The sequence below is a fragment of the Juglans regia genome, chromosome 14, assembly GCF_001411555.2.
Source record: "Juglans regia cultivar Chandler chromosome 14, Walnut 2.0, whole genome shotgun sequence".
Taxonomy (NCBI): domain Eukaryota; kingdom Viridiplantae; phylum Streptophyta; class Magnoliopsida; order Fagales; family Juglandaceae; genus Juglans; species Juglans regia.
The window spans coordinates 2918030-2929629 of record NC_049914.1 but is presented as its reverse complement, the minus strand read 5'-3'; the positions used below and the strand labels follow the sequence as shown (position 1 = coordinate 2929629).

General features: G+C 38.3%; 1 protein-coding gene across 3 annotated transcripts; it reads right to left on the bottom strand.

Moving 5' to 3' along the window:
• Window positions 1-632: 632 nt before the first annotated feature.
• On the bottom strand, window positions 633-9510 carry LOC109015907 (protein transport protein SEC16B homolog). 3 transcript variants are annotated; one of them, XM_018998373.2, is made up of 16 exons: window positions 9398-9510; window positions 7304-9220; window positions 6903-7223; window positions 6151-6267; window positions 5927-6049; window positions 5619-5786; window positions 4309-4434; window positions 4077-4211; window positions 3664-3791; window positions 3452-3560; window positions 3342-3378; window positions 3073-3224; window positions 2158-2301; window positions 1778-2076; window positions 1088-1614; window positions 633-1000 (listed from the first exon to the last, which is right to left on the bottom strand). In XM_018998373.2, exons 2-15 carry the CDS (start codon window positions 9011-9013, stop codon window positions 1089-1091), a joined length of 4095 nt encoding a protein of 1364 aa, XP_018853918.1. In that variant the 5' UTR covers window positions 9014-9220; window positions 9398-9510; the 3' UTR covers window positions 633-1000; window position 1088. The 3 variants fall into 3 exon arrangements, with proteins under 3 accessions (XP_018853918.1, XP_018853906.1, XP_018853914.1); XM_018998361.2 differs by having other exon boundaries at window positions 3073-3378; XM_018998369.2 differs by having other exon boundaries at window positions 633-992; window positions 3073-3378.
• Between the last annotated feature and the right edge of the window lie 2090 nt (window positions 9511-11600).

Below are 11600 nucleotides of genomic sequence, written 5' to 3'. Positions count from 1 at the left end.
ATAAAGTAGTACAAGGTTGACTCAATATTAGAATTGCATATTTCCTTAATACTGGGGTATGATTTCCATAAATATTAGAATTGCATATTTCCTTAATACTGGGGTATGATTTCCATAAAGGTCCCACCACTTTCCTACACAATCCAAAAAGAACAAACTAAAATATCGTAAAACTTTACTGAAAATATTATTAACCAAAAAAAAAAAAGAAATTATTGACTTGCAAGGATGACATATTTTTAGCTTTGTGATGGCTTCATTGGTGAATAACTCTGGCCGTAAGGGCCACGATATTATAGTTTGTGAAAAAGTGCCACCAGAAGTTCAGTCAAGAGTGCAACAAGCACTCGATTATCCTATAAAGAAAGACGATAGACAAGTTATGGATGAAAATTTCCCAACTCCTACATCGTCTGGTGGCCCGAATCTATGTGTGTAAATTGATAGCGTTTTGATGGGTCAAAATAACAATAACACTAGAGATGGTGATAATCTTTTTACTCTCTGGCCATCACGTTGATATCAACGCACGTATTGAGCACTGACAAAAAGAGTACTAACAAAGTTAAACACGTCGTGTCCCTTGAAATCAACAGCCACCATCAGCTTGAATAAGACCTTGAAGCATGAACTGTCTGCCCAACTTCCAACATTTCCTACCATCTCCAGCATTTTATTGTGTATTGACAAGTTTTGTTAACAAGTAATAGCCATTAATGGCCCAAGGTATAGATGTATTCCGAGTTTTGGTAATCAGTTTTAGCCTTAATAATAGAAAGAAAGGCTGCTCCCTTGCAGACCCTCCTGTGTCTTCCTCAAGGCAATTGGTCTAAACTTAATTACCTAATGAACGTACAGGCTTCTCAAAAAATGATGCAGCGCAGCAACAGAAATGCGGAACGCCATATGTTTGTTAAGCTTCATACGATTTTCTGGATTAGTTCTTGGATTTCACCAAAAAATTGGAACTCCTCAGGATCCTCATCCTCCGTCTTCAATCCTTACAGAAAGATTAGGTTACAAGTTAGCTCCTTTACATGCTATATAGGCAGAAGAAAAACTCGAGGCTTAAAACTATTTGCCAAACCTCAAAGTTCAACTTCATGAAGATCATCTGCAGAACTATTACAATCTGTTGAAAACTGCATCGATGAAGGATCACCAGGCTGATTCAAAGCTGGCAATACAGCTAGCGCTTCTCCTGAAGGTTTTATTTCATTGATCATTGAAGGATTTCTTGCATCACAAATGCTTCCACTCCATGATGCCGCACGTCGGGAGGGAGGAGGAAATAAGCTATTGCTAATTGCCATTGGTCCTCTCTTTTGTACAATATTGTCCAGGCTAGGAAAACGCTGTAGACTTGTTGATGATGATGTTGATGTTTGTTGAGAAGAGAATAAATCCTCCTTAAATGAAGGGGGATTTTCATCGCCCATGGTGGCCTCTTGCACACTTTCTTCAGGTGTTTGCACTGTCCCTTCAACAGAAGCTGCTGGACTGGGGATGAAAAGCTTGGGATTTGAACCACCCCCAGGTTTAGCAGCTGCAATAGAAGGTGACAGGAAGAAGTTTGATGAGGTCCCACCACCCTTGTTAAATGTGTCAACATACCTGAAGTAATTATGGTATGTTCAGATACATATTCAGGAATGGCCATTAACAAAACTAATCAAATGGATTTCCCAGTGGTGACTACTCATGTTGAAAAGGGAATCATGTCATGGACACTCAAACATTTACAAAGGCAGAGAGAGAGGTTTCCCAGAGGCTGTACCTTGAGCGAACACCAATCCGCCCACGTGCAGTAAACTGGTTTGAGCTGCATGGCATGGGTGGGATTTCTGAGCTCTGTTCAGAAGAGACCAGGCTTTTAGTTTGCTGCCGAGCATCTGAGGGGAAAACTTCAGCTTTTGCTGCATCTTTCATGTTGTAATCTTGCATTACATTCTGAAAAACTCCGGCTGTTGGTGGAGGAGGTAACACTGCCTCCTCAATTGGGGGTTCAGCACCTTCCTCAACCCATCGCTTAAGCTTTTCATCATAATAGAATCTATTTTTCTCACCCAATTTAGCCTTCAAAACAATAATGAAAATATAAATGGTCAGAGTAGAGCAAGAAAAAATGGATTTCGAGAAGGAAGTTGTCTCATATACCTGTCGGTCTGGTCGGGATCTCAAGACCAACCCCACAGTCTTTTGGAGTAGCTGTGAGCCAAAACGACCAAAACGAGATGACCCACCTGATGTGGATGCCTTCGGTTGCATGGCAGAAGAGTTTGTTTCCTGGGATGAATCCACCTAATTGAACAAAAAAAATATAGTCTAAGGTCTGTTTCCCTCCATCAAGCAATCAGCCAAACTGAACATGATGTAATTTGATACGAGAACTGCTAACCCCCCACCCAAAAAGATAAAAAAAACTACTTTCCCTGTGTGATACTCATTTGAGGTAACATGAAGTGATGACCATATAAGACAAGTTTGCTAAGGCAGTTAACTGTTACACAAAAATGCTGCTAAATCAATTCCCTATGAAAATAAAACCAAACATGACCCTAAGTTTTAGGAGTTCTATCATAAGAAGTGCTAAGGGCGGCATGGGATAAGGGACAGATATGATATGAATAAGGTAATATATTAATTACTGAAAAACTAAGATAAAATATGACGGGAACATGGCAACTATTTAATTATCAAATATATTAGTTTAATATAACATAGACTCCCGAGTTAGCTTTTCATACACACAAATATGTTCATATATATATATATATTCATAATTCAATGTAGAGAACTTGAAAGGTACCGTTCCAAACTAACTGAGCAACAAAATCTCCCAACCAAACAATCAACTTCTCTATCTGAAATGACATTGTTTGCAACACAAGCTACAATTCTCATTCTGCGGGTTCTCAGCACAAACCAATGAATTCTCTCAAAGCTATTCTTACATAAAGCGGCACACACACACACAGCCATATTCCCAAGGTCAGCTAAAAACACTATGCCCCAAATATTCAATAATTGACAGAAACAAAACAGGGACTGCCAATAAACACAAACTTCTACCTTTTTAGGAGATCTACCAAAGTCTGGCTCCGATATGCTTCTATTAGGAGTTTTGCTCTCACCAGTCCGTTCGCTTATGGGTTCCATCGAAACGGAAGGCATTAACGTAGACATTGCCATTGTTGATTGACTGCTAGATACTTCCAAGCCTCCTGGTTGATGAGCAAGTTCATTTGGTTGAGAACTGCTGTGTGATGTTGAAGGTACAGGTGGAGGAAGGCCTCCAACAACTCGATGAGCAGTACTATCAAAGAAGGTAAGCAATTTACCCAGTTTCGTTGGAGCCAAATCTGTGCCATAACCACCCTGGATATAACATTCTCAAAATAAGTCTACCATCCGGCTTAATTGATGAAGAGAATAAAAGTTGGACAGGTACCTGCTGGTGCGTTCTAATCCGCTCCTCAAGAGACAATACCAATTGTCTCCACGTGTCCACTTCTGGTGCTCTACTAGTTTTTAGAGACTTCAAAATTGCTTGGCAGTACCTAAGCCAATGTATTATGTAAAAAGACCATAGTTGAATATATAGAAACCATAATTTAGTCATTTATCTGTTTTAAAAAATGAAATGCCATTTGTTCAACTTACTTCAAAGCATCTGCAATTTTTCCAACTTCAGCCAGCATGTGCGCATAGATAAGCTTATATGGCTGAAAGGGCAGGAGGAGAAACTGAGAATTGCCAAGCACCTTTGAGTACTCATATAATTCTGTCCTCTGCCCAAATATTCAGAAAGGTTACTAAGAAAGTAGGCAGCGGAAAAAATCATGTGCATAAAACTTATTTCCAAACAACGAGGTAACAATGACCATGATCCACATAATCCACAAGCTACCAAATATGGTGCTGAGTGAACAGACTGGAATTCAAACTTCACAAGCTGAATGTAAGTTGCCACGAAGAATCAAAATCATGCATTGTAAATAATCAAAACCCACACCAACAATTAAAATTCCTAGTTTAAAATTGACATATGAGACAAATATGGTAATGTAGAACACCTGAATAGCCTCAGGACTAGCATATGTACGAGGGAATTTCCAATGATCTGCACCAATAAGACAAAGTCTTGCACTGTCTGTATATGGTTCAAAGTTGGCTTCCGCAACTAAATAACATATGTGTGCAGCAGTAGCCTGTAACACTGCTTAACAGTCAGGATGAGACCAGATAAAACAATGATATTAGGAGAGACGCAAGACAAGACATAAAAAGAAACCAAATATAACATACCTCCCCGTGCTCCTTCCACAGGCAATCTCCAAGATGATTGATAACAAGCTCATCATTTTTTGTTCTGTTTGCAGTCATGATGGCTAAATTCTCTTCCCATTCATCTAGCATGCAGTTAGCTCCAATCTGAAGTACACAACATATGAAAATTAAACTAGAGGCAAAAGTACTTTGAAAGAAATTTTTAACACACACAAACTATAACTAGTAGACTGTGAAGGTTCTTATATTTCTTGTGCTTTTATAGCTAGGGAAAATATTATAAAAATATATCAATTTGAGTACTAGTCAATTTCAGCACTACTTTGGCTACGGAGTAGGATATACTTTGATTAATCTCCATACAGAGCAATTTCAAGATTGAGCTTGCTTGCCCTAATTCTTAGGATTAAAAGACATCACAGAGGAAGCTAAGGGCCAACAAAACCATAGCTTTAAACAATGGATCTCGGGTTCTCATCCATCAACACCCTTGTTGAATGTGTCAACATACCCTTGTTTGAATAATTAGCTATGTATAAGCTGGGATCACATGCATTTTATTTCTTGAAATGATGCCCAATGCGATTTTACTCAACTAATCTAATTATACGAGGCCACATGCTCAACTATTATTATGTTAACTATTTGAGTTAGATCACTGTTGTTCAGTTTCAGTTAAGTTTTGTTAAAGTAGGGAATTTTGGGGTCTTCCATTAATTCGCCTATAAAGGCCTTAGGTAATAAGTCAAACTCAATTCAAAAAACTTCCAGCATCTTTCTCATAGCTTTGAGTGTATGATTGCTTTGTCCTTCCAAGCTGCAATTGCCTAGGAAACCTAGATATGATGCATAGCTGCTTTTTTCTTCTTCTTTTGAATTTTTTGTTCATTAACTTGTGACCCAAACAATTAAAATACTGCAACCTCGATTCCAAACTTAGGTGTAGGACCATCAAGATCCAATTTGTTTTTCACGACCAATCAGCCCCAAACCAAACCATGAAATCAAATCCCAACAAATATCCAATTAAGAAACCTAACTACAGTGTTGAACTCCTAAAGATCCTGCATTAGATTTGGTACCAGAGCCCATTAGGCACAACATAGCAAGTAACACTATCATTATGAAAAACAGATAAAGAAGAAAAGAACCCTTCTCCCACACCCCATGAGGCTGAAATCAAAGGGAAGCGAGAGAGAGAGAGAGGCAAAAAACACATTCAACAAGTACAAAATAAATAAAAAAATAGTGACTGAAAACTAGAATATTCATCACCAGTAAAAATGATATTAGCCCTTCCACCACAACTAATTGGGTTACCATATCACCTTGGCAGGCCGTTGAGGTTTATCTACAGAACTAGGTAAGCTGCTCCAAGTAGTGGCACTAGAAAACACATCTGCAGGCTGCCCAGCAGCAAGCAGGCACAACGTCTGCAATGGTGTTCCTACTATGAACTGGCTAAGTGCCATTTTCTTTACAGTCTCACCATAAACCTGCCAATAATTTGAAACATAAAAATATATTGTCAGTGTAAAGTACAATATATATACTTTTGATAAAATTGTATCAACCATCAAGGATTCTCAGCATGTGGAGGAAATTGGTGAGAAAACTTAAATCTGATGGCATGAACCTGATCACCAAGCTGAGAGGAAAGAACAAGTGCTAGTCCCCACAATTGACCTTCTTGTGCACATTGCAAAGCATCTTTCTTCCTACCAGAAACAAGAAGATTCTGTACCTCACGAGCACTGGCCTAGAGCAATCAAATGAGAACATATCAATGTAGTTCTCTGTACAAAAAGGCAATACCAATATAAGAATTTGGAAAGAAAAAAGGAACAGAAGTATGGATACCTGAATCTGTGCTTCAGAAGGTAAGTTCTGCAAGCAGTGTGCAAGTGCACCATACTCGCTTTTTCTTTTTGAAAAAGCAAAGAGCTTAGCAACGGCTGACTCAGGACAATCACTTTCCTAATTTAATTCAAATAGGAGGAAAAATTAACAGCCCCATATAAAAAATCCACGAAACAACAGCTAAAAATGATTTTCTTGCAGAGCAAGAAATGGAATCAACGCTTGCATTCTATCATATATTTATCATCCAATTACTAAGAAATTAAGGTTGGAAGAAATATGCTTTATTCTTGAAGTAGCTGATAAGAAATACTCATAAGTGTAAATAAGTATTCAATGAAACACTAACTAGCCATATATTTGAGAAATTCAAAAGAACAACAAATGACAAACGTGTTTGTTGATGATTGTTCAATTATAAACAGTGAGAAGCAAGTGAATAAAAATAAATAAATGAAATATGCCAAATTATGGAAACTCGAAGTATGAATCCCTACTTCCAAGTTGTAAGGCAAAAACTCATCCTCTTGAATAAGGCCATGAACAGCCACCATAACCGATAGGAAAAGTATAATTTAGAAATTCTTGAAATCCCTGGTATCAAGTTTTCTTACGGATGGATAACACTCTTGAATCTTGCCATTCATTATGATATAATTACTTCACAACTTGTGCAAAGTCAGCTTTGCAACCAGACATCCAGGCAGGTTGCAAGGAAATACAATATACAAACAATTGATTGAATTTATTACCTTCAACGCTTGGTGAGTGCCAAAGGGTGATCGAAGTTTTCCATAATACTGACACGCTATTTTCAGCAAAGAAAAAAGCAGCCTTAGAATTTCGCCTTTCTTGTAATCCACATGCGAAGATTCACATTCAGAAATCTTTTCATCAATCCATTTGTTCAACTCCTTATTTCCAAAATTTCCACCAACCAAAGGACCAGGAAAAGATTGGTGACACAAGGCATGGAAGTAATCATGAGCACCCCATCCAAAGTTTGAAGGATTAGTTTGTTCCACCACAACTTCCATCAAGTTGAGAATATTAATTGCACCTCCTACGGAGTCCTTCATAGGAAAAATAATTAACATGAATTATAGCAGTACTGAAACAATGAATTGTATATTTGTTTAGCAAAAGGCCGAACCTGGCTTCCATAGGAGTTTGTGTGAAAGGGACTATTACATTTCATGAATACAAGTTTTCCACCAAATCCAAAAGTAACTAGAGCATGAGGAGGCCGTCCTTCAGATGACCTGGCCTCGTTGGACGCATGAGAGAACTGAGTTCCACTATGCAGCGGATGCTGTGAAAAATTTACTGATTTCTGACTATCAAAGTGAGCAGGAGAGAAATGCATGTGTTGATTTAGCTCCTCCTTGGTCTGACTTTGCTGCTGAGGAGAATTGTCACCAGGAATAAAGCCTTGAAACCCAGAAAATTTATTGCTGCCATCAACATTCCAATTTGGTTGTTCGAATTGAGCAAGGGATCCATCCGGATTAAACCGCGATTGTTGATCCATAGAATTTGTTAAATGACTAATCGAACTATAATGGTCCCCTGATTTCCTATTTTCAGTAAACCCACGAGCATCACTCTTAGCAACATCCTGAGTTTGCCATGTATTTAAAACTTGCTGATTGTAATGGATTGCAGAACCGTCCTGGTCCACAAGACTTTGTGATCCATGATTCTCAACATTCTGATTTAGAAATTGCTGATTATCATCTATGCTTGTTAACTGATTTGAAGCTGGAATGTACGATTCCAACAACTTCCATTCTCCAGTGATTGTGTCATAGTACCACCCAGGATATTGGGGATCAAAGACCATATGCACTGGGTAATGCATATTTCCCTGTGAAGTCTGATTCCAGTGAGAGACACTGCCAGCAGTACATCCTTCAGCTGCAGTCCCAGCAACAGATTGAGCCTGAGCTGCTTGCAGCTGATAATAAGCAGCTTGGTCTAAAAGAACCTCATTACCCATTGCATAAGCATTTGCATTCACGTTGATATCTGCATTTGTATTTGCATCATTACCCTCCAACTGATACCATTGCCCCGTGTTTGCGTCATACTTCCACCCTGGATAAAGACTTTCCCAACAATCACTACTTCTAGAATCCTGACCATCTAAATTCTGCCCCGTACCCACTCCAAGATATTGGCCTTCGTGAGGTTGTTCATAACCTGATGCCCCCAAATTAGCAACTGGGTTTTCCAAAACATCATGCACAACATTAGATTCCATCTTTGACTTGCCCATATTCGCTACACTGGCAAATGGATCTTCTGAGCTATCTCCCAATTCACTAAAGAAATCCGAGTACGAGCCAAATCCAGCACCGCCCACATCATTGTTCGAGCCAAATGAACTCCACTGAACCTCTTTCATACCCGCTCCTGCAGCCACACTATTCGTACCCACTGTACTATCCAATGCACAGTCTTCCTCTATTCCCCCTTCGCTAACCCCATTTCTATTACTCGATAGTAATGAAATGCTCTCTTTAGCAACCATATTGTTGGACTCGTTTCTATTTTCCGGTATCGATGAATTGCTCTCCTTACTAGCCAAATTGTCCTCATTGACTTCCACCAATGATGCAGACACGACCATATCTTCCCGAGCCACTTCACCATTCACCTCGAAACCAGCATTGCTTCCGGAGTCTACAGCAGCCGAGCCGACTTCCGCCATGCTTAGATTAGAAAACACTTTTGCCTCCTCCAAACCATCGTTCTTTAGAACACTCGGCCCCAAACCAGTAAAGTCAATTTCGTCGTTGACCAATCTATCAAAAAAATCCTCGTCCGTCTGATCCACCTCCTCGAATGGAGAAGACGCCATCCAGAGCAAACTTCAATCCTCCAACAGACCTCCCAACAAATTCAAATCAATCCCAACCCCATCATTCCATAGAAATAAAGGTAATTTGATCATTTAAGGTCTTCAGAATGAAATTCATCCCAAACAGTTTGACCAATTAGAGCTGAGAATTACTGGGCACCCAAAATTCCCAAGAAATCCTACCAGTGACCATGTAAACAAAATATGCTACAAACACCAAACAACGGTTAATAAGGATTAAGAAGCTACTCTTGACTCTTTTTTCTTTTTGGTCTTCGAATGTTAAGAAACCACAAAAAAAAAAAAAAAAAAAAGCGATGGCTTGAAATTAAAGCGTTTGAGTGAATAATCAAATCCAAATGATGAAATGAGAGACTGTCTTACCTGTTAGATTAAAGTCTGAAAATCAGAGAGAGAGAGAGCATGCATTTGGAATCAGTGGAGAAAAGTAGACTCGCAGGAGAGGGAGAGAGCATGACCGCACCGACCAAAGGTGCATGTTTATATATAATTTTGGGTCGTATTATAGAAACGTGCCATTTGTTTAGAGTTGTTTATTTCATGGGAAAAAGTGTGGGTTGTCTAAATTCGGTAGGTGTTAGGTTGTTGATTAACAACATCTAATTATTAGTTTACCATTTTTTTATTGCTTGTTTTATTTTCTCTTTTTCTTTTTCTTTTTTTTTTCTACTGGTTATTCATTTATTTATTATGCGAAATAGCAATCTCAACATCTATATTCTATAAAGGAACTCTATCCTAAATTTCCGTCTACAGCTTGTATCTTAAAAAATGAGTAATTTTTAAGATTTGGTTTGGTTACAAAGTTTAAATAAGAGACGAGATGATATATTTTATTAAAAATTAATTAAAATATTAAAATATCATTTTTGTTTTAATTCGACACAGGCTGATAAAAAGAAAACTAAGTTTGACTTATTTGGAAAATCCTCGAGCCCAAAATGATTAATATTTTGCATTAATAAAGGAGAACACTTGAATTAATGATCAAATAAATATTTTCAATCCTATTCAAATTTCTTCTTCAATTCACTTCGTTATGTAGAAAGCCCAACAAGTTCACCACGCTTGTAAGCCTGAATGTAGCATGACGAGAGAAGTCTTGTTGGATATTATCGTCAGGCCCAGCCCAGAGAAGACAGCAGGAATTCTAAAGACGACTCAAAACTTTGAGGCCCAAAGTGGTTTTCATCTTGATATATACGTTTCCTTCTGGGTGGAAATCCCAGAAAAGCTCTCATGTAAGTAATTTCTGAATATTGCTCAGATGGCCTGAACAACCTCAAAAGTGACTACTCCAATAATGTAATGCCAGAAAACCAGACGTGACTCCGGAGTCTGGACCAAGAGAAAGCGACACACTCTTTGGCATTTGCAAGTCAATGGCCAACTTCCTAATTCACCCGGAGACAAAGAAAAGGACTCCACAGCAATAGCCTGTGAAATTTCGCTTCCAGTCAGTTTTCCAGGAAATGGTCATGATCATCCATTTTCAGATACAATCATAGAAAAAGTTGTGCATTTTCTTTCCACACAGTGGATATTGATGCATGTGCCACATGATGTTGGTACTTCAGCAAGATCAGAACGTAATTATGCACAGCATGCAGTACTAGAGTTGCCAAGGACTAATTCTGTATAAATGACAAACATTTGTCGTACGTAAATATAGTTTTGTTGACCAGTTGGATCAGTTACATATATACATGGGATTCAACAACAGGGTAAGCACCGAAGCCATGTATTATGGCCGTGTTTCATAGCTTCTCACGCACGATTACCAGCAACCAAAGAGTTTTGTGGCTTGAAGGTTTTGGAAAACGCCTCCGATATCTAAGTCAGTAATCACTTTAAGAATCTCCTTTTCTAAACTAAAATGAATTCAATCCCTGTCACATATATGAGGGATATGTATATATAGACTCCATGAGATTTATGTTACCATGCAATAGCAAGTTCATCTGTTATTTGAAATTCAAGTCTCGAGATAGGGAGTATAATCAAATCCAAAAGATTGGATAGCTCTTCTTGTCAATCGATTATTCTTTCAATGGTTGGAATGGATTGGGTTATTAGGGGAGTTGGTTATTAGCTTGAGTTGTAGCCCAGGCCCGTGAAGCATCCTAATAGGCCATGAAGTGGTTTTAAGCACCTTCACCATGTTTCGGAAGTTAGTGTTCGATCCACGTGACTGTATTTGATATTAGAATTGCGTTCATATTGCTGCTAAGCTGAGAAAGTCAAGGTAAAACAAGACAATTAGACTGGCACCAAGTGTTTGTGGTTTGAAAAATCGTAGTTTGGACCAGCAGAATCCCATTAATATGTGTATATATATATATATACATATATTATAACTACTCTATATGACTGGAATATGATCTATAGCACTAAAGTTTATGAGTCTGCATTTTCCAACACTCATAATGGTCGTTGGCACTTGCTGCTCGGTGCCTTTGACTTGTATGTTGCACCAATTAAGGAGAAAACAGAGAGAAAAAAGGAGAAATTGAAATTTTCCGTGTGATTTTCTTAACAACAACTATCAATTTAGTTTTCTCTTCAA